The following is a 23,835-nucleotide window of genomic DNA, read 5'->3' on the forward strand; positions in this document are numbered from 1 at the left end:
GAAGTTGGCTATCGATCTTATACTTTGCCTATATGTGAATTTTTCCCTAGATTAAGTAGGGCAAATTGGACCAGTACTAGCAGGCCGCCTTTTATAATTCTTCATGTTTGTCTTGACAGAGATCCTTACCTAAATATTAAATGGTAGTATTAAAAAAATAAGAAAGAGACTGGAGATTTTGTTCAACAAATAATATCCTTCGTCTGACTTTGATTAAAACGTATCATTACATTTGAAATCCATCTTTTTGTTCAATGACTTGAATATATGGGGGATAGCAAGTCAGATCTTTTGGTATTTTATTTATATATTCAACCCTTCTAGAAGTTGAAGATATGCTTCACTTAATGAATTTCCACGCCCAGCATATCATTTCTTCCGGGAAGTAGACAGTATTTGGTACTAACCCAAATTTACAATAACAATTCTAGTGTAAATAATTTTGATACTACTTAGCATATCATTGAATTGTGATTTTTTCATCCTTGAATTTTTCCAAGCAAGGACTCATTAAATTCTAAACTAGTAGAGCTAAGAACAACAACAACCCAAACTAGCAGAGATAAGTAAACATGGAAATAAGTCATCATATAACAGATAAATTCAAGCACTTGAACATTACATATTAAATAGTTCCAAGTTAGATATACAAAGTTACAACACTACGAGAGGCTGATCAGATGCCCCAAAGTTGGAATCTATAGCATGTTGCGTTAAGGCTTGCGCGACAAGAATAAATCTTTTCATATTATCCCATGTGTTGGGGGGGCACAGGGTGAGGATTCAAAATCTTCAATTTGAGCAAGTACATCCTCTTCTGCAGATGGAGGAGGTGGGAGAGGCCAGTAGGTAGTACTTGGAAACAAACTACTGCCTGTGATTTCTTAAAAATTGTGTCCTGCAGATTTTGGGATGACCTTTCATCCAGCATAGCCGCAAGCTAAACAGATACAAAAACTGGAAGCAATGACTACTAGGCAACAGCAGACATCACATCATCTGAATCCACTTTAAGCTGAGGATAAAAAACAACTGGAGTTGAGTCGAGGCAATGGAAAGAGATTCAATTTCAGAAAGCTAATTTTAAGAGTGAGGCATACTTGATGTAGATGGTTCATGAGAGCGCCCTGTAACAACTTTTTAAGCTTTTCGCTTTGATCAACCATGTGGCCAAGTTTGATAGATAGTTGAAGTTGACACCATAAACGCTCAATCAAAGAATAGGGAAACCAAACTGCAAATGGCTTTTTACGACGGATAATATCAGCTGGTCTCTGCAGGTAATTGAAAGTTGGAAACAGATGTTGCTGTTAAGAAATGTGCACATGGCCAAGAAAAGAATTGGTTGACCTTGCAATCAATAAATAAAGCATCAATAATACTAGTGGACAAAGAATCAGTGCTGTGAATAAGGCTAATGGAGATGGTCCAGAAATAATACGGAGAGCCAAAAACGGGCACCAGAAGACTGGACTATGAAAACATTGATACCTGCTAAAGGCCTGTGCAATGAAGCATGATAGCAGACTAAATAGCAAAATAAAGTAAAACATAAAAGAGTGCCACGACAAAGTTGTTAAATAAAAGCCACAAGTACAAGATATTAGCTGGATAATAGGATTAAAGATTACGGAGAAGGGAACTGGCAATGTGTGGTTCTTCCTCGTGAACCGATCTATGGAGGTAGCATAGCAACCCCCCCCCCCCCCCCCCCCCCCCCCCCCCCCGCGCAATACCCTTCATGATGTAGAGTCAACGCTGACAATCACACAACATAGTAATAAGTAGTACTTAATTTCTAACATATCTACATTCTGTTTGATCTATGAACTAACCCAGGACTCTTAAGAAAAAAATCATATGAACCATTTCCCCTACACGTGTTCTACTCTCGTTGTACTTCTAGATAAAACTTTGGATGTGTCATTTACTCAATAAAGCATCAACCTTAATAAGATCCTCAGATCTTTACATGTTAAAACTGCAGCTAAATTTATCCATTAAGGTGCACTTGATGATTTTGAAATTATGTACATAAGTATGTAACAATTTTGAAATTGTTACAGCTTACGGAAGACATGACCCTTAATAGGAAAGTGTGGAGAACGCGGATTAGGGTAGAGGGTTAGAGGGTGGGACTGCATTGGCAATAGTAGGGGAGCGTTCTTTATTTGTGTCTGAAGTTTCCTGTTTATGGTGTTGAGTGATGTCTGTGATTCTGGATAGATAAGTTTTTATTATTATCTTGTGGCTAGCAGTGTTAGTTTAATTTTGCATACTGTACTAGTTTATATGCATTTATATTTTTTGTTTGTTATACTGTTATCAGTCCTAAGCCGGGGGTCTATCGGAAACAACCTCTCTACTTCACCTGAGGTAGTGGTATGGCCTGCGTATCCTCTACCCTTCCCAGACCCCAATATGTGGGAATACACTGGGTATGTTGTTGTTGTTGTTGTATGTATGTATGTGCAAAGCCATCATACAGAAACGGGTGTTTGAATAAAGCCCAAAGATGGGAAATCTATCTTATCCTTTGGCCAGTACCACTAGTCAATAACAGAAACCAATAGGACAGAGAAGTCCTCTCAGAGATATGATACCAGTACAATGTTTTTCAGTGGCATCACCAAGGACAGCAAATGGCACAAGTGCTCTAGCTTGTGCCATAGTTTATGTTGAACCTAAGCAGGTTACTTGACTCAAAGAGCAGCAAAATTCCACGAAGAAAAATAATAAAACCCCTAACAGCAGCCATTTACAGACGATAAGGCTGAGGACTAACCAGAGAGGCAAAGGATTCAATGTACTCCAGAAGCAGATTAGTCGCTTCAGTATAACGACCAAAGTCAATATATAGCCGAAACAAAGAAGCAGGGTTGGACTCACTTCCCGCCATTCCTCCACCACTTTTTGCTGGCACGTCCTACATTAAAATAATAATCAAAATAAATATCAGACCTTGACTTTACATTGAAAAAATCTAGAAGATAAGCAACACATTTTACATTAAAATCACTAAGACAAAAACAAAAAGCCAATTCCAAATCGTGCTACTAAGAATTTCTTGTCCCATCAGTGTCGATACAACATGGGTATGGGCAAGGTCCACATGTATTTGATTTAATTTTGAGTTTATTTCATAAACATATTGACATAAAGTACTACAACACTTTGTTATACACAAGATAACTTATGAATAAAATATTAAGGGTACACTCGGTATGCGGTTAGGAGCAAAATTATCCATTTGACTATCCATGTATTAAAAAGTTTTACTTCAATTTTTCTGATCTCTTCGCGAATTCTTACTAGAACAGTTGCAAAACATCTAATCCCTTGAATTTACCACAAAGAGAGAACCCAAAACATTTTGTAAGGAGGTCAATAATTTTACATCCTCCAGCTAACAGGGCTACTTTAGACATCAACAAAGAAAATAACGGAATAAGAATATTACACCATATGATATGTTTCCAGACCCCACTTGGTGGGAATATACTGGGTATGTTGTTGTTGTTGATATATTTTATCTTGATAAGTAATTCTTGTGTAATGCTCTTCCGTGACAATGATATACGACCTTGAATATTTGGGTTAGGCCCATTTATTAAATGGATTTGTACTTACCTTGAACATTTGAACCAACCAAAGAGGCAACTCAATTTGAGGATCAGCAGCAAGAAGAGTATCAGCAACAATAATAGGCAATTTAGCATGAAACTTTTTGTATTTTTCCTGCATGGACATTGCAGACATCAAAACTGAAAGAGGAGAATATTCGCTTTAAACAGATAAAAGTAGCTACGAAAGAATGAAGAAACAGACAAGATAGAGCTCAAGTGTCTCCCAATGACTACTGCCTTTAGATTCCTGTGCAGGTGGACCAACATTAGGAGATTCATGGACAACAATCTCATTTTGTGATGAAGTCAAAAGAAGAGTCTGCATCTTCTGACCATTCCTGAGTAATAGGAATCAAACATATGTTTAGAAAAACAGCTGGCACCGAGAGGAATGGGAAATGAAGAATATCTTACCCAACTGATGGGGCTTTCTTTGGACAGCATTTCACTGAAATAGCTGCAAAAACTCTTTCAAGCTCCCTGATAGCCAAAACAAGTGTTGCAAGTCATGAAACCTAGGAATCACGGAGGGTCACTAGCTTTCCCTGAAGCTACCCCAAACAACATACCTCTTCAAAGCCGACCCTTTCCAAAATTTTAGAATCACTGTGAAAGCCATATCATACAAGCTTGATTCAACCAAAAGGTCAATCACATCAGTTGAGGGTGCCTCGATTCCTGAAAGAAGAAAAACTTTTCTCAAAGATAAGTAAAACAACAAAAGGGAAAATCAATTCTACTCTCATTGTATAGAGACCTTCCACCGTTACATACAAACTGACTAGTGACAAAATTTCCCGTGTTAGAAGCACAACTTTATGAAAATGTTTCAATATGTCATATGTTTAGGAAAACGACATAATAGCCAGCAGCAAATGAATGAAAACACCAAGATATAAACCAGAGAGTATCTCAAAACCAAAGCTTCACATAAGAAAACATTGAGGTAACCAAATAAACAGCAAATTCAGAACCTAGAAACAAGGAAAGGCATGACGTCAAAACTTACTAGCAAAAGTCCAAGTGACATTTGCCAATGATAGCAAATATTCAGCTGACGTGAGAATGAACTCATTCTCAAGTTTTCCAACATCTAAATATGACCTTCGCCTTTGAGACTGAGCACCATTACCAGGAGCTGGAAAAGGAGACAATAGGTTGTCATAACCAAAGAGAAGAATGTAGTGAAAGTTTGAAAAAGAAAATGATTTTTAAGGAATCAAATAAATCTTTTAAGTATAATTTACACTGTTCTTCCATGGTTATCCTAGCCTTTTTACTTGGATACATATTAGAGGTATCCTCAAGTGGAGAATCAATCCAAGCATATGCAGGATGAACCAGCTGCAGAGCATTGATAGCAGCAGAAAGCCCATTCAGCCTCTCCTGCAGAATGAAGGATCGTCGTTGGGGATCTCTCATTGCACCATGGATTCTTAATTGCGCTGAATACAAGTAAATATAGCTTGCTGCACTCCGCCAATTATGTCTCTGCATTGCAAATGCATAGAGCAACTTGAATGGGTTTGGCTTGGCTGAAACATCTGAACGCTCAGCCTATAAATTTTAAGATTTAATGTGAGCCTTGTGAAGCTGCAAACCATGTATTAAATCACTTATAGTAATGAAATGATTACAAACCTTCCAAGCAAGCTCTCGCTCCACTTTCTCTGACAAGCCAATAAATGGTAGCTGCCCATTGCAAAGAATCTGGATGAAAGGGAAAGTAAAAACAACTAGCATAAGCGATCAAGTAATTATTTAAAGCATAAACGGAAAGAATGTAGTGAAAGACACAAAAAAGGTAAGGAAGAGAACAGGTAATAAAGAATGGTTATATAAGGATGCAACAGGAAAGATAAAAAGCAAAGGATACAGAACCTTCACAGCTCCTCGCTCATATAGAACAATTATAAAACGCCTCAGGCAAATGGTTTTGCTTTCTTCATCTGGATTTGAAATGATTGCGCAATACGCATCATAGTAATAGTTTAGATCTAAAGTGAACTTGAAGACATTTGCCCAAAGACGTCCCTTGACAACAGTTGCTGATTCATCAAGAACACCAGATCCAAGAGCTTCATCAACTTGCTCAAGTGCACCAAGCGCAAACTGGCAGGCAGCCTCCCTCATGTTATGTTGTTCAAATATTTGCATTGCCCATTGATAGTAATGAAGCTTCCAAGCAGCAGGTGTGACTTGTTGAGCTAGGATACATAATGATGCAAAGTAAGATCACTTCCTTTTATCTAAAGAATCAAAGATACAGATGAAATGAAAGCATTCTTCTACAACTCATACAGAAACCAAGGTGTATCCATCCCGCTTCATTTGGCAAACTTTGCAAAGCCTTGGCAGCTCCTTCCACAGACGCAGCTCTGAAAGCATAAGAATAAACCAGTGTGTTCAAAAAAGAACCACTCCAAGAATTTTATTTTATTTTTTGGTTAACTACCACTAGAACAATATTTCCACACAAGAAGTCAAGAACAATAGACTCTGTACAAAAGTCATGACAATTCAAATTGAAATATGGCTCTAATTTCACTGTGTGAGCATGTATTTTAAGTGCACTTGAAGATCCTCTAAGTCAAACTTACAGAAGCTTAGTAGACACTACAAAAATCTTCACTTTTTCCTTTATGTCTGACAGGACCTGAGGAAGCTACTATATAAGAAGAGAAGTCCAAATTCTCTCTCTTATACCATGCTATCCATTTCCTATCCGTTCTTTAATCAATCAAACTGCACTCCATCTGTTTTTATGGTGATGCATTAAACAACTTAAATGTCTTCTACTAATGCCAAATCGGTTAGGAAATACTTTACCGAACAGCAGAAAGCCTCACCACAGTTACTGTGGTCTGTGAGTATCAAAAGTTACCATTGAAAATCCTGCAATCTCACTTCTGATTTTATCTCACCCTCCATTTGCTCAATGTTCAATCTTCTATTTGGCTACTGAATTTGCTTCTTGACCACAATTTTCTCCTATTTCAGTTACAAAAGTTCACCTTTGATTATCGACTACTATAATGCCTGCCCCCGGCTAAACACTAGATCTGACCTGTAGCTGTAAAAAATCTTCTTGCAGATAGTCCACAGCTCATAGCTGTGACTTAAAAAATAACAAGGTACTTCGACTTAAAACCTACACATACCTAAAAAAGCACCGCATTGCTTCAGAAGTTTTCCGTTCTTTCATTGTTCCATGCAAACCACGTTGGCTTTGAGCAATAAAGCAACAACCAAGAAGATGCAACAGAGTGGACCACACCCCACCATCGCTCTGAAGACTTTGGCAAATCTTCTCCTTGCGTGAATAAGAATCCACCAAACTGAGTACATACTGGATGAGAGAACAAATTGTTTCAGTAAGATCTTAAGAAGTGCTTTGGGCAGTGCAAAATGAAAATGACGGCAACCTACCTCAACAGCATCGTATTGCCCATGTCTAAGCAACGTCAGAGCAAGGCCAATTGAGTGAGTGAAGAAAACAGATGGTTCTGCACCAGTTCTCCCCCATATTATCCAGCTAACAAATTCTTGTACTGATTTACTTAGACTGCTGGGATCAGGAAGATGTCCAAGAGATGGCCCACCATGACCTCCAAGTAACAAAATAAAGGCCAATGTGAATTCAGATTTACCAAGTTTCTCATTCCATGATCTCCGATCAACATTTCCATCTGACGACATAAATAAACAACACGTAAAGCCATAACAATCAATCTAGATATGCGAAAAACGTTATCTCCAAGCCAGTTACAGAAAGGAAACTAAAAACACAGATGTGCGAAAAACATTATCTCCAAGTCAGTTACAGAAAAGGAAACTAAAAACACAGAAAAGGAAGTGCTATAGACCTTGGGCCTAACTCAACCCCAAAATCTAGCTAATGAGGGGAGGATAATCCAAGACCATATAAAGAGATCTCCCATCTCTAAGTGAGCTGATGTGGAACTCAACAAAAAGAAAAAGGAAAAACAAAGCTCAAACTCCTTGACTTGTATCACTATTTCTCTACTTGCAATGACTGCAGATAAATGAGCAGCAAACGCCACCAAACTTACTCGAAAATTGGGATATCAATGGAACACGTTTTATTTTATAGTGTAACACTATCGCTAAGTTTCTTTCAGTACCACCCATTCCACTCCGATATAAGAAGCTAATACTAAAATAATAAGTGAAACAGTCGCAATTTAGTTGCAACCACCCTTATACTGAAGATCTCCATCTAGTTTTCGCAATGCACCTCAAGATGGTTCACTGCAATATCCATTGCCGAATACTATTGACACCGATTTTCAGTCAAATGATGGCCTTCAAATTTCCTTTACGACTGACAGGGCCCAGAAGAGATCCTAAAAGTTTATTAGAGTCTGCTTAGATAAATTCTGACAGGCAATAAATCTTCAGCCAACCTAAGACAGCCAATAATTGATTTTCATCAGAATAGAAGTTTTACCTACCAAGCTGTAAAGATGAAAGTTGACTGCTGAAGTCTTCAAGAAGAGGAGATTCAGATGGTGTTGTACAGAAGAAATAAATGATATGCCAATCAGTAAGAACCTCTTGGATCATTGGAACTAACTCAAGTTTTACTCTTGAAACCTCATCCTCTGACATGCCAATCTGCAAGAATAAAACATTCAAAATCCTCATAGTCCAAGACAAATTGCACCATAATCCTATTTGATATCTAAAAGCCTCCAACAACTTCATAAGTTTTTTTTTTAATTTAACATTTTAAAAAATAAGAATGCCCATATAAACATAAAAAATGATGTTCAATTGTCATCTTCTTTGCGGAAGCACTTGGAATTGGGAAACTATTATCTAATATAGAAAACAATACATCCAGTTCATTATATTTTATGCTATAAAAACAGATATATGGCACTTCAAAAAAGACCACAATTGATTCTGTCTAATGATTACTTGAAGATTTCTGAATGTATTTTAAAATCATAACGTTTGTTGTAATTTCATAAGCAGGTTGCACAGTTCCCGAAAACACTAGTTCTTCCATTATTATAGTGATCAGCAGTATCTAGTGTCATAAAATAATACATACACTACTTGCACATAAAGAGGGGGTAAAACTTTTCTTTTTCCTGCATGGTGAGACAACTGCAAATCTGTGGCAAATGTTCTTCGTATGATGGGGTTGGGCAATGCCAAGAACAACTCTGGAACATTTGACGAACTGGAAGAGTATTGGAAGAAGAGGGTCCGAGAAATATTGATGGCAGAGCAATCCAGCAAGTATTTGGTGGACAGTATGCAAAGAGAGGACACTCAGACATTTTGAGAACGAAAGCAACTCCATCCACAAAATTAAGATGAATTGCCTAAATCTTTTTTATACAGGATGTAATTGGTTTTTTTTTTTTTTTTTTTGCGGGGGTGGGGGGTGGTAAGCAGTTTTTTTAGATTTCTTTGATAATTTGGAAGTTAGCAGTTTTACATAGGATCCCCCATAAAACTTTTCGCCTTAGCACCTGCTTGATGGTGCAGAGCATCTTCAGTGTATACTTGTGCACATGAGCATCCCATACTTACTATTGTATGAGCAAAGAATTGAGAGATCCAATGTAATTATACTTCTATCCATTGAAATCATAACAAGTCTCCAGAGGGATCTTTATCAAAAAAATGGAAACAACAACAATCTCCTATACATCACAACTTCTTCTATAAGCCAACGAATTTCCTAACCTTTTAACTTCTTTCCTTTCTTATGCTTTTCCTTCACTTTTTTAAATCTGACTTTAAAAGATGAAAAGAACGTGAGAGAAATAGGAGAGAAATAAGGCCTTATGCTACTTTGGTACTAAGATTTCTGTGAGTAAATTTCAAACTTCTTCGCTCTTTTTTAATATCTATTTTGCGACAACACTTCCTCGATTACTTGTCTCTCCTCTTCTCCAGATTGTGTCTTTCTTCTTATTGTTCTTCTTCAACGTAACTCATTATTGTTAGTAGTCAACCTCTTCTTCAGATACTTCTGCATTTGGACTTCTCTTCTGCTGCTCTATATCATATTATCTTGCTTTACAATTTACATGATAGTTTTTCCTTCTCTTCTATGCCCCAACTACGTTTTTTTTCTAGACTTTTTCACTACAGGCTGATTGTTCATACATAAAAGGATGTCTATTGCAATTGAAGCTTATTATCAGTACTAATTTGCTAAAGCAATTGAACATCAGGCTGAATAATGCAACTAATTCTTTTTCAGAGCTGATTAATTTAACAAAATACAAGGATTTAAAAGGGTTTATCATCGAAAGGTTAAGGGCGCCAGATCACTAGCTCCAAAAATGACCTTTTATTCAACTGGTGTGCAATTTTAGAACAAGCAATTGTTCTAAAATTTTAGATCACAAAGATATCTGCAACTTACCCACTAAACAAAAATGCAATAGCCAATAAAATAAGTATCGGGAAGATGAGCTAGCATTCAAGAAATGGTATTGAAGCATAAGTTCAATTTGGTGATTCAATAGTTTAATGTACTGGTAAAACCAAAACTATAGAAAATGGAGCACAGAACAAGAAAGTAACAACAATTGGAGGATATTATTAACTTCTACCCAAATAGCCAATAGTGGATACTGATGATTTCCAATAACAAAAGCACCAAATACCTGACTGCTACTGTTAACCATGTAGCTTAGAAGCAAATGCACGTCCAATGCAGATTCAAACATCACTTTAGCAACTTGAGAAGTCGCCTGCACTGTAAGGGCAGTGCTGACAGCGAAAAGTCCTTCAGAATCCAAGTTATGTTCATATTTTTGAGGCACCAGAAATTTCAAGTAGCTCTCAATAACATGCAAAACGCTCCCCCATCTGGTAGCTCTACTGCACAAATTGTGCAGGGATAAAAACATATCTACCGAGAATTTTCTGAGTCGTTTGTGGTAGGAAATTTCCTTATCCAATGCTACATCAGTTCCAAGTTCGGGTATGTGGAGAGCTGCCACTGATGAGCTATATCCACTTTCTAAATTTTTCAGCAACCGAGGAATGACCTCTTCCGACGAAAAATTTGGTGTTCTAATAAGAGACTCGTAAAATATGGCAGGAGCAGCTTTGCTCAACTGTTGACTCAGATTATTAACACACTGCAGTATCTCCAAAAGAATTTCCCATTCAAGATCACTATCAGAGGAGTCAAACCTAGAGCGTATTATATTTCCATGTTCATCAGAAGACCCTGAGAGCGTAAAAATAAAAAGCGCTTGAATAAGGAAAATTTTAAACGGCCATACAAGAGTAAGACAAACAAGTAAGAAAATTAGAACTCAAAAGAAATATAAATGTTTGACGCACCAAAAACAAGAAGCTCTATGTCCTCTAGACTACGACACATGGAGACTGAGCTTTTTCTAATCACACCCACAGCTTGTGTAGCAGAATCAATAAGCAAACCACACGCTACATTTGCTCTACACCAATTACTGAAATAACAAGTACAAAAGGTTTTCCAGCTCTGAAGTACTGAAATTGGACTATCAGCTCCCACCTTGAAAAAGGAGGAAAAAAGTATTGAAATTATGAAATTTATACAATATGAGAACCTGGAAATTTCAACAGTGGCACTCCACGAATCCACATGAAGGTGAAAATACCTCGTGTTGAATAACCGACAGAATTTCATTTTTCAGTCCATCAACAGTCAGAGAGTCAAATTCAGAATCAGTGAAGTGCTTGCTAAAATCTCGTAATGTTACCCGAAGAACATTTCTATGATAAACACCCGGAAGGAGCAACCTACGCAAGTAAACAAAGGATACAAATGGAGAAATTTGATCCTGCAATAATTACACAGAAAGTGGTGATTATAATCAGAGAAGAATATTCTTCTCCAAAAGTTCAAAGTTAAAATGTAAACAAAGACAGTTTTTCCCCGCGACAGAGAACCCAAAAAGGCGACTTTAAGCAGTGTATATTTCATATACTTCAGCAGGGATTAACACAAACATAATAATGTGGCCTGCATCATCTGAACTAGAAGCTTTAGAAATTTGAGAATGTTCGTGCTAGGGCTTCATGAGAATATATTCATGCTAGGGCTTCATGAGAATATCCGTGCCACGGCTTCATGAGAATGTTTGTGCTAGGGCTACACATTATAATTTCCCTTATAATTCCCTATCTCCTGAGAAATCACTTCCAATCCACTCCGTTAACATCTTCAAACTCCACAGGTGGTTTCTAATTGATGATCATATACGCAATGGAAAAGAAAAAATAAAAGAAGTTACAATATTATGCCAAAAGTATCCTTTGTGGGACCTAAATCTAAAAGGCAATGACCAATAACATGCTCTGTTGGAACTCTCCCTTTTTTTTTGAAAATTGACTATTAAAAGAAGTATGCCACACTACCAAATACCAACTACACTACATATTCTTACAAATAGTATATCCTCACCTTTGAACCAATGATATGGTTGAGGATTCGGGGAATTTGGAATGTGGCAACCAAATTCTACCCAATTCTAGTAACTTCTTCACCAAGGGTGAATGGTGTAATGATAGCATCAGCTGTAATAAATGATGGGCTTTTGTGAGAACTACCGCTAAATATACTTTTTATAGGTAAACGTTTCGTAGGGTGCAAGAAGCTATAGATCACAAATTAGTCTGTCATTTTAGAGTCATTTTATGTCTACACTCATCCAATGAGCGAAATATTCTAAAACTCATCAACTGAGTTATCTGTCAAAAGCAAAAGCAAAAGCAAAAAGAACTCCTCGATCAAGAAAAAAGATGCCTAGATTGTTTTTCTAGTCAGTTTTTTTTTTCTTTTTTGATAAAGAAAGATTGTTTTTTCTAGTCGGTTTCACTTCAGGAATTTACTAATCCGAAGAAAAAGTAGCCCAGGTAAAAAGTACTTAGAGTGGCAAATCTAGAACTATTGATTTTCAACAAGCTTTAGCTTAGCCCTTGATATTTATTTTTCTTGGGGTAGATTTGAGATCACTCATCATTTGTGTATGTTTAGCTTGTAAATCAAAAAATATTCTCACCCTTGCGAAAAATTTAGTGAAGTGGTGAAGAGAGTCTGTCTAACTCATGAAGTGCCACAAAAAAGGGGAGAGTAGTGATGACAAGATGCTTTCTATGAAATGAAACTGGGGAGACAAACAATCAGCTTTTTCCACATTGCAAGTTCACTGCACAATTAAGGAAACTGTTCTTCCGTCTCACAAAGACTGTAGAAGAGTTGATGGATGAGAAGACGGGAAGCAAGAGCCAGAAAAAATGGTGGAGGATAACACCTTCTTGTATATGGTGGATAGTGTGGAAAGAGAGAAATGGGAGATGTTTTGAAGACAAAATCAAGTACATTCATGATGTGACACGGAGTTGCCTAGTGTCTTAATTTTTTTGAATTAAAGGAAAATGTACAGAGGAAGTATATTAGATGGTAGACTTTTTAGGTGCTCTGTAAAGCTTAGAGTGTAATCTTAATACCTTGTAACTTTTTTTGGAGGTGGCCAGCATTAAGGAATGCTGAGGAAATACAACAGCACTAATTCTCGAAAAAGATTTCGGGAAGCAATTTAGTGAAATATCATTTATGATATAATCTCTTACCGAACCAATTATGCAAGAACATTCAGACCTCAGAATGAACGCCGGAGTTTTATAGCACCTCAAGAGAATCTTCAGGTAATACACAATGTTAATGTGAGCCAGCTTACCCACTTAACTCATAAAAGGTAGTTTCTCATTCATGAAAAAGTGCCATTTGACTTGTTAATACTCAACCAATAACCTTCAACTGGTTTCACAAGCACCCTCTCCCCCTGCCCCCACCCACCCCACCCCACCCAAAAAAAAAAAAACATACCCAGTGAAATCCGGTAAAATGTACGAACCTCTCCCCCTGCCCCCAGCAAGGCATAAAAGTTAAAGAAAAATATATGAACAAAATAAAAATCAAGAACTCGAAGACAGAAAAGGGTAAACAAGTAGACAACAGCTCACTAGCAATAACATGTATTGATGAAATCAAGATACTGCACAACTTCTAAACTTATGCTGCAATGTTTAAAGGACAACAAAATTTAGCTCCAGACGAAGTTTTACCAACTACAGGCGGAAAAGGCAAATGATTAAAAAACAAATGGAACATATCAACTTGGAGAGGCAAAAATAAATAGAAAGATACCAAACAGCATATATATTAAAGCACCTTTGAAGATGACAAAACTGTGTGAGAAAGCCAAAGTAGATCATCTGAAGAATTTTCAGAGCCTTGAAACAGCTGCTCTGCAACAAATGCATCCTGTAAAGAATAGAAATAAGATAATTCCCTGAAATTAAAAACAGACCATTAGTTGCCCTCAATATAAGATGCAGAGCATGCAAATCTAAACAAAGAGCTGACGTTTGCAGCTAAATCACCACGACAGTCTAAATTACCAAAACCATTGAAGGCAGAAGAAAACATAAATGTACAAGTATGTATTTTTTTATTTTGATCGGTAACCAGTATGTATAATTATTAATATCGAAAAAACAATGAGCGCATAGAAGATGACAATTCTAAGTGGAGAAGTAAAAAATATTAGAAAGATATTGACTGGATGACCAGAATACAACAAGAAATCTTTTCAGCAACTGATCATTCTCCTCCCAACAACAGCCCCTCCAGCAGGTAAAAGGGCAGCTCGGTGCACTAAAGCTACCGCTATGCGCGGTGTTCGAGGAAGGGCCCCACCACAAGGGTGTATTGTACGTAGCCCTACCTTCCATTTCTGCCGGAATTCCATGGAATTAGTCGAGGTGCACGAAAGTTGGCCTGGACACCACGGTTATCAAAAAAAAAAAAAAAAAAGCCCCTCCAAGAGAAATATGTAGCCTTCTGAGCAAAATAATGAGCCCTTTTTATAAATACAAGCTAAATATAATTAAATGGTGAGATAGACACAAAATCATTGCAAGGCCGATCACCATTTCATCCAAAAGAAATGGTGCGTGATCATCTAATCTAAAAGCTTAAGGTGTTAAACAGAGCACATTTTTTATTTACTAATTATATTCTCAACGCGCCCCCTCACATGCAGGCCTGATTCTGTACAGAATCTTTAAAACAGCTCAACAATCTCTTCACCCAGACGGCAAATAATTTTATTAATATTGTGAAAAGCTCTTGCATACAGTAAATGTATTCAAAAGAAGAGAATCAGTATCAAAACATTATCCTCTGCCAAAAAAAAAAAAAAAAAAAATCATCTACCAGTCAAATATAAGAGGAAACCAAGTTAAGGATGTTAGAATATCAAAAAACTTCTCATACCAGGCACCAGAAACTTACTCTTTACTATTTTGATAAAACAACTCCTTCAGTACCAATCCATTTTCTCTGAGTATCCACAACTTGTTTGGAGTAAGTTTCACATCAATGAGGTCACCCTGAGGACACCCAATCAACAGTAAGAAAACATAACTTGCGGTATTAATTCCCTAAATAATGAATATTGGAATTACTCGATACCTAAAGCAAGCTGCTCTTTTTCCAAAAAAAAAAAAAAAACTGTGGAAAACAGTTTACCTCTTCCAACGAGATGCTTTTTGTCAAAGGATCGAGTAACAAGTTTATTCTGTCCCCAATACTGATATAAAGGCTATATAAAGAGATCACCGCGGTGCCAACTTCCTTAAATAATCCAAAGAAACAAGTCGAAGTTAAAGCTAAAGTTGTAGGCATACTAAGGGCAAAAAGTGAAAATCCAACAGTAGAGCAGATAGCAATTCAACCAACATTATTGTGGGCCATACTGAACAATCTGCATTCCAAACATCCAACTTGAGAAGCTAAAAAAAAGGAGGAAAACACTCTTACAAGAAACAAGAATGAGTGCCAGTTAGCACCCAAGGGTGTGGCCTACTGGTCAATGAAGTGGGTTGAAAACCTGAGGTCTCCGGTTCAAACCCCAGCGGAGAGAAAAAACACTAGGTGATTCTCTTCCCATCCATCCCAGCATTGGTGGACAGAGTTACTTGATATATGTTGTTGGTGGGAGGTGACAGGTGGCCGTGTATTTAGTCGAGGCGCGTGAAAGCGGGCCCAAACACCACAGTTATCAAAAAAAAAAAAAAAAGAACAGTCTTAATTATGATACGACCATGGTTAGCATAGGGCATATTAGGATGGGCTTCCATATATGGATGATAGCTTGGAGTCCGGAGGAAGGCATGAAGGAACAAATACACAAGGTCATGGGCAATCAAGAAGGTCCCTTGTGGGTTATTTGTAAAATAGTCACTTTTGGACTATTTTTGTAATAAGCTAATTTTGTAAAGGCAATGACTATAAATAGTTGCCCTAGCCATTTCGTTACTTAGATTTTTGGATGATTAAATTGTCTTGAATAGACTTGATATTTGATTACTCTACGTTAGGGTAGTGATTGGGTTCGATTCCAATAGTTAGCTTAGATCGAGTAATTAGTTTCTCGTACATTTGACTGAGTTTTCTTTCTCTCTTGGCTTAATTGGTTTAATTGTTGTTCAATTGAGCGTTTTTTTCATCACTTCTCATCTCCAATTTCTCATCTATCTTACTTTTGTGTTGTTTAATTTTGCGTTCTCATATTGATTCTAGTTATCTGATTAGGATCATTATCAAGTTATGATGAGCAAGTTCAGACCAAATAACTTGTTTGGCTGATCGATAGATTCGGGACGTTATAAATGATGAGAAAGCAAAAGAAATAAGATGGACTCTGTGGGAATAAACTCCATTTATACTCTATATATATATGGTCCATCTAAATCCTCCACCACCTAGTGATCCGCTAGCCAAGACCATTTAAATTGCTTTAGGAACCCTTAAACAACTAATGAGAATTAACTGTAGAATTTCTAACATCCTGCTTTTATGATCCATAAACACGTCGAAATGCGCACCATGGAGGTAGTGACACCAAATCTGTAAAGCAGACACGGCAGACGTAACCCAGTTCTAGGGTTTGCACGTGGACTTATTTTTCTTTTTGTGCTGCCTTTTTGTTTTGATTTACTATCATTTTATTTTTCCTGCAAGTAGGGAGCGAGGAGGCTCAACATGAACAGGCCTTGAGCTGGAGAAGAGAGATAAGGCTCAAAAAGCTAATGGGTTGGACTGGAGCAATATTAGCAAAAGAAAAAAAAAGGCCCACCGAAGCTTCATGGATTGAGTTGAGAGACAAAAAAACAAATAGCAACAAAATATGAATATTGAAAGCATTGTGCAAACGTCCTCACCAAAGTTCCGTTCTAATACCATGTAGTAAAAGATATGAGAGTAACCCAAAACCTCCAGACAATGAGTGGAATAGCCAAAGAGAATTAAAGATCTTAGGGAAACCCTTGCACAATCTATGAGGAACAAATGTAGCAATCTATAACAAGTATTATCTAATTTAAAGATACTTGTTACCAGTCAGTAAAGCTTAACAACTATAGAGCTCATGAGGACTACAAAATAATATCACACTAACGGAAGGTAAGTTAGATATTAACCGGCGAAAAACAAGGTAATATTATTCTAACTACCGTTGGAAATGATGGAACTCCTCTAAATTCAACAATGTTTGTCCAAAAATTCAAGGAAACAAGATACATATGCGGTATTTTTGCCAAAAGACACCTAGATACTTTTTTTGCTAATGATATTGCAATATACAAAAGAAGCTTCTACTTTTTTGCTAAATATAAATGTTTTTAGTGCATGAACAATCTCATCCCAGTAACCAAGTATGATAACTTAGCTACAAGAAACTAACTTACTACATTAGTGACTTTGTGAGGGCAAAATGGTGGATAAGCACCAAATCAGAGCAAAGACGCCAAAAAAATGAAGGCGGACTCCCCCACAACAGTGCACAACACATGAGCAATTTGCAGGTTGTGGCACAAATCACAATATTGTCTTCTTGTTTTAGTACCCAAGGGTGTGGCCTAGTGGTTCAATGAAGTTGGCTTGAGCACCTAAGGTCTCAGGTTCAATTCCCAAAAGAGATAAACGCTAGGTGATTTCTTCCCATTTGTTCTAGCGTTGGTACACAGAGATACCAGGTGCAGGTACCTGTTACTGTTACTGGTGGGAAGTGGCAGGTATTAGTCGAGGTGCGCGCAAGCTGGCCCAGACACTACGGTTATCAAAAACAAATAAATAAATAAATAAATATTGTCTTCTTGTTTAACTTCCAAAGAAACTCACATATCTGATGTAAGTTGGAGGTTATTGCTGACTTTTACGTGCTACGAAAATCACCTAATAAAGAAATGACAAGGCAAATACATGTATAAGACATGAAAAATGAGTGTCATCTTACTTTGCTTAGTTGTTTGCACTGTATTATTTGTCATATCTACACTACAATGCAGAATATGAGGAAAAGATTTTCAGGGTAACAAGCAGTATGTAGTACCCAACTGATACAAAAGAAAATATAACGAAAAATGAGGATTTGCAGAAAGCACGTAAATAATTACAGTGAACAAAAAGAACGGGGATTGAGAATCAGAGATTTGAAATTTCAAAATATGGCCTTAAAGATGAAATGGCTATGGAGATACACAAAAGAAGACCAAATGATATGGGGAAGGGTCACCAAAGCAAAATATGAAGAAGAGGATAGGTGGATGACAAAGGAGATCAACACCCTTTGTGGGGTCAGTTTATGGAACTCTATCAGAGCTCTTTGGCCATTGTTGAAGAACAAATGTTGCATTAGAATAGCAGATTGGAAAAAAAACCGACTTTAGAAGGATACATGACTTGGAACTGAGAGCCTACAAGAGAAATTTCCAGACAATCTACAACCTAGCACTCCACCAACACATTACAGTAGCAGAGCAGGGAATAAATCAGGGATGGGACATTGTCCTCAGAAGGATGCCTAATGATTGGGAGTTGGGTAGGGTGATTTCTTATTACAATTTACTGGGAACTTGTGGTGTTTTATTGGAAGGGGTGGATAGACTCTGGTGGAATGCGCATAGTAGCGGTATTTATAAGGTGAATTCAGCTTATAAAGACCTAAATCAAACCAGCGATGAGATTGAAGAGTGGCCATGGAAGCAAATCTAGAAACGTAAGATACCATTAAAGGGTTCATGTTTTGTTTGGCTTCTGGCAAGAGCAGGCAGTCCTCACAAAGGATAACCTTTTGAAAAGAGGGATGACCATCAGCTCCACATGTTGTCTATGTGGGGATACTGATGAAACAGTAAAACATTTATTCCTTCATTGCAAGATAACAGGACTACTGTGGAGAATGTTCTTGGCTCTCAGAGGAATCACATGGATAATGCCTGGAAACATTACAACAACATTAGCAAGCTGGGAAGAAGCAGGACGGGAGGCTAGAGACAGAGAAGCTTGGAGAATTGTTCCAGCTTCTATATGGCGGACAGCATGGAAAGAAAGAAATACCAGATGTTTCGAAAATAGGAGCAACTCGGCTCATCAGATAAAATGAATTGTATTTTGCTCTTTAGTTTTTGGTGAAGTGTATTTTGCTCTTTAGTTTTTGGTGTAAACAGTCTTAAACAGGAGAAACTGATGATATTCTAGATGCACTAGATTTCCATCTAGGAGAGTAGAATAGCTTCAGTTTCCTAGAGGTTTTTGCTGTAAAAATGGGCTCAGTACAACCTATGTAGTGTTTTATCTTTGACCATAAATTAAATATACAAAGTTACCAGTTTCAAAAAAAAATAACACGTAAATAAACTAGGAAAGGACTTACTGAATCATCTTTTTGTAGTACTGCCAGAGGAATTACATCAGGATTGTTGTGGTCGCTTCCCACACATATCTTTACAAATGTTGATCCTAAATGAAAAATGAAGTAAAGGAGTACTTATATAAAGCTGAAAGCATTACCAAACCCTATGAAATGACAAAAGAAGATGGAGAGACTTCCAATTAAGTATGAAACAGCATAATGTTCACAAAATGACAAAAGAAGATGGAGAGACTTCCAATTAAGTATGAAACAGCATAATGTTCACAATTTGGAAAGAATAGGCCTTAACCTTTAAAGAGCCCTCTTCCTATAAATTCTCCACATTACATCAAAGAAACTGAATTTGAGAATCCGAAGTTTAGAGACGCAACTTCTAATCACTGTGTGTTTCTTGGATGTCAATGAAAAAGCTAGAAAATATATTTATTGGGAAATTTGCAGCAAAAAGAAGTAAAAAGAAAAAAGGTTTCCTGCATGTGCTATTCAAAAGAAAATGAAGGTCAAAGTAAGAACAAAAAACACCTCCAAAAATTGTGCAAGACTTAGTTGGAAATCAAGTCTTTTAGCAGCGAAGGTTTTGGCACTTCTCGCATAGCTATCTTGATTTAAAAACACAAAAAAAGGGGAGCAAAGTTAACTCTCCTACACCTTTACTCCCAAATATACCTAAAGGAGCATTGACACTAAAATGGATACCAGCATATTGGTGGTGCACTTATTCTTAAACCTCAAAGATGATGTCTACAAAATCAAATATTCTTAATAAGTGCTCCACAAATAAAACCTGATTTGTTGAGTATACATAGTAATGTTTTCTTATTATATGTAGTCCATGGCATGTCTAACACATCCCCCCCCCCCGAAAACCAAATGGAAAGCAACAACGATGCTGAATTGAAGCCAGAAAAATCCAAATGCTCACAAGAGAAATTGAATAATAAGTTCAAGCAGAAAAATAATGGAAATATAAAAGAGGATATAAATTGCCTGCGGATGGTGATACACTTAAGGAATGACTGAAAATTCTGGAACGATTTGAAAGGTCCCACACACGCAAGCTCCCATCAGAGTGAAGCACAAATAGAAGCTTTTTCTGGTGGAACTCTGATATTACTAGATCATGCACTGCAGCGATTGACCTTCCCCTGAAAATCACAGACATGGAAAAGGGGAAAAAGAAACAGAATGCATAAGAAAAAATACGTTTTCAAGAAAAATATAGTCAACAGCTGGATTGCTCTGCTCTTAGTTCTCTGGGTTGAGAGGGATCCACAGCTTCTAATGAATGGGCATCATATGATGCTTTTCAAGTAAGGCCATTAGTTTCGGCATGTAAATATATAAAATCACCAAACATCGATTTACAGAGTCCCTTGCAACATATGTGGAGACATTTTAGTTCCTCGCTAATTTGCTCTCACATATTGCTCCAAAACTACTTCTTTCCCATTATACAAGGAGGAGAAATGATAACTTCAAGAAATAGGCTCATGCTGTCTAATTAATTAAACTTAAAAAAATAGAGTTATGTTATCTTACTTCACTTGTTCAATACTAAGCCTATATAGTTTGAGTGAAAATAGTAGGTCAGGTTAGCTATAATTTTTTTGGTAACTGTGGTGTCCGGGCCATCACCTAGACTAAATCCACCGGATACCTGCCTACCAGGTAACTTTGTCCACCAAGGCTAGGACAGATGGGGAGAATCATCAAGGGTTTTTTGCCTTGTCTGGGATTTGAACCTGAGGCCTAAAGTTCTCAACCCACTTCATTGACCACTGGGATTTGAATGCCATAATCAGAAACTAATGTGAGCTTAAAAGGCACAGAGCTCAACCAAAATATCACATCAAAGGGATTGAACTCAGAAAAAGGACACAACAGGTGTATCCATTGCATATCGTATAAACTTTAAGAACAATCGCATGGAAAATATCTGTAAACAAGCAAAAGAAAGAGAACACAACCCAGTCCATAACTAGGTTTCTATGTGTAACTACATTTCCTTATATGAGATAGTAAATACCTAGACAAAACGCCCCACAGACGACCAAGACCAGCATCATCACGCAGTTCCTGCACAAAGCCTATCACTTACAAAGTGTCAGCATGAAGAGGAGAACAGAAGGATCAAAGTGTAAATGCAACAAGATTGCAAAAGTAAAACATCTAGATAACACTCTTGTGCTAAAGTAACAGCAGTGACAAGACAAAAGGACAAGAGAACCCATACTTCAAAACATAAAGTACAGCCCTTAAGATGCAAAGTTCCAGCTACTTGCCAAAAGACATCCAAAAAGCATAAAATACAAATTGAAGGAAAATTTTACAAGGATTTGAAACCTGGAGCTCGTTGGTCAAGGATGCCAAGCTGGAAGCACCCAACCGATCCATCACTTCTTCCAACAACCATCAATTCTGCCATTCCTGTCACTGCTGTTGCTGATCCTTGATTAGGATGGCTCAGAGTGTTAAACTCAACGAAGTCATCAGATTGCAAATGGGAGCTAGATACATAATTGGAGGTTTTTTCAAGTTTAATAAGGTAGGCAACCCCAGACACTGTCATGGCATGAAGCAAATATGGCTTGACAGAAGAAAATGTCATCTACAAGAACCAAGAGTGCATCGATAATTGTTAATGATCCATGAAAATCTTTTTCAAACAATTAAGCAAACAAGAACACTGATTAGCACAAAATGCCATACTTCATTTTTGCAGATCACTGCAAATGGAAAAAGCGCTTCTGGGAATACAATTTGCAGTCCTATTTTTGGGAACTCCTTATGACCACAGAACTCCATTATTTCCAGGACATTTGGCTGACTTCTGCAAATTTTCCTGTATCAACAGAACTCAGCAGTTAAAGTTAGTCTGTGAAGAAGAATACCAGGGTCATCAATATGCTACACCGAGCATATCCAGGAAAAAAATTGTAAAATAACAACCTGAAGAGATGGACATGTGAAAAGAAAGATGAGATGTTGTTAACTCCTACTACTACAAAAGCAGGCAAAGCCTAATTACAATAGGTGGCTGACCAGATAGGAGTTCCATCACTTTATATTCTTATAACACTATTCAATAATTTAATTTCTATCTTCTTAACAAAATGAATTATGTTATATGTAACATCCCTCACCCAAGAAAACCTTCTCTATCACGTTGGACAAAGTTCACTACCCATACGAAGTGGCAGGTCTCCCGAGGATTTAATCGAGGTGGTTATTTTAAGGAAAAAAAAAAAAAAGGCCCGCCACCCATACACCCAACAAATATGTTGTTTGTTCAAGAACAATATAATCACAGAAGTACTTAAGTTTCATAAAGCTCTAACTAGGAGTACGAAGAACCTTCTCTGAAATAAACTAAAACAAGAAAGACAGTTTCAGCATTCAAGAAATTCAAAATCACTTGTCTTCTTAACACCCTACACAACCCACTACTTAAAAGGGTATGGGGAATTTCTTAGATCACTTTTCTTTTAACACCAGACACCCATTTTATTTCAAAGCCACACTAATTAATTTAGAAAGAACAAAATCCACATTGAAAAGGCTACATGGGTATGCATAATTGTAATGTAAGATGAAGAGAATGAGGATGTTACCAAGTGAAATAGGAAGGAGGGTTTCCAATGATGGAGCAAGAAGCGACGTCTCTAGTGAGATGGGTCGCCGCTGAAGTGGAAGTAGAAGTAGAACAGGGAAGGGAGAGTTGAACAAACTTGACGGAATCGCTGCCAGTAATGGGAACCTCCATACCTGCTATACACGACCCACTTCCCATTCTTCTCCAAAATCAATAAACAAATGGGTGTGCCGTTGGGAGTAATAATAGTAATAGTTATCAATTCTTGTTCATGGGTTGAAGAGAAAAGGGCGGTGGGAACTGAAGGGGGGTTTTGGTAGTGAGGGGTTTATAAGTGAAGCGCCGGAGGACGAGAGAAAATTGGGGGAGAAATTCTTGAATAGCAAATCATTGAGGGGCTTTTGGACAATATTTTTGTCCGTCCATAATTTAAATTCCGAATGCACCTCCTATGTTTTTTATTAAAACATCTTACTAATAACATATTTGTATTAAGATCTTAATGTTACATAATTAATTATTTTTCAATATTTTATATTATATAAAATATGTTTTTGTCTGAAAATTAATAAATATAAAACCTAATAAAATATTTTTAAAATTATATGGTGGTGGAAATGATGATGGTTAATAGTATCGGCTGTTAGTGTCAGCTGAAAGCTCGAGATGGTGTTGGCTAATTATGGTGTTTTGGGCAATAGCTAATGGAGTGGTGGCTCAATTAATGGTTAATGGCGATATTTAGGGTTCATTGGTTGGAAATAAATCATCTCAAGATTAATTATTTTGAGATTAATTATACCATTATATACATGAGATAATTTATCTCATCACTATGATATAAGCGATT

At 37.1% G+C, this 23,835-nt stretch overlaps 1 protein-coding gene across 2 annotated transcripts; it reads right to left on the reverse strand.

Annotated features, from left to right (window-relative positions):
- Positions 1 to 567: 567 nt before the first annotated feature.
- On the reverse strand, positions 568 to 23,414 carry LOC107839777 (nuclear pore complex protein NUP160). 2 transcript variants are annotated; one of them, XM_016683408.2, is made up of 27 exons: positions 23,005 to 23,414; positions 22,103 to 22,235; positions 21,737 to 22,001; positions 21,420 to 21,480; positions 20,381 to 20,538; positions 19,394 to 19,479; positions 15,208 to 15,312; positions 14,971 to 15,068; positions 13,846 to 13,966; positions 11,270 to 11,452; positions 10,971 to 11,163; positions 10,283 to 10,854; positions 8,102 to 8,264; positions 7,056 to 7,315; positions 6,788 to 6,975; positions 5,928 to 6,004; positions 5,508 to 5,833; positions 5,268 to 5,336; positions 4,874 to 5,183; positions 4,636 to 4,764; positions 4,196 to 4,304; positions 4,041 to 4,106; positions 3,829 to 3,964; positions 3,631 to 3,738; positions 2,786 to 2,926; positions 1,101 to 1,274; positions 568 to 1,015 (listed from the first exon to the last, which is right to left on the reverse strand). In XM_016683408.2, the coding sequence occupies exons 1-27, from the start codon at positions 23,181 to 23,183 to the stop codon at positions 974 to 976; spliced, it is 4,452 nt and encodes a 1,483-aa protein (XP_016538894.2). In that variant the 5' UTR covers positions 23,184 to 23,414; the 3' UTR covers positions 568 to 973. The 2 variants fall into 2 exon arrangements, with proteins under 2 accessions (XP_016538894.2, XP_016538892.2); XM_016683406.2 differs by having other exon boundaries at positions 4,196 to 4,319.
- Positions 23,415 to 23,835: the final 421 nt, after the last annotated feature.

This window comes from Capsicum annuum, chromosome 8, assembly GCF_002878395.1.
Source record: "Capsicum annuum cultivar UCD-10X-F1 chromosome 8, UCD10Xv1.1, whole genome shotgun sequence".
Classification (NCBI taxonomy): Eukaryota; Viridiplantae; Streptophyta; class Magnoliopsida; order Solanales; family Solanaceae; genus Capsicum; species Capsicum annuum.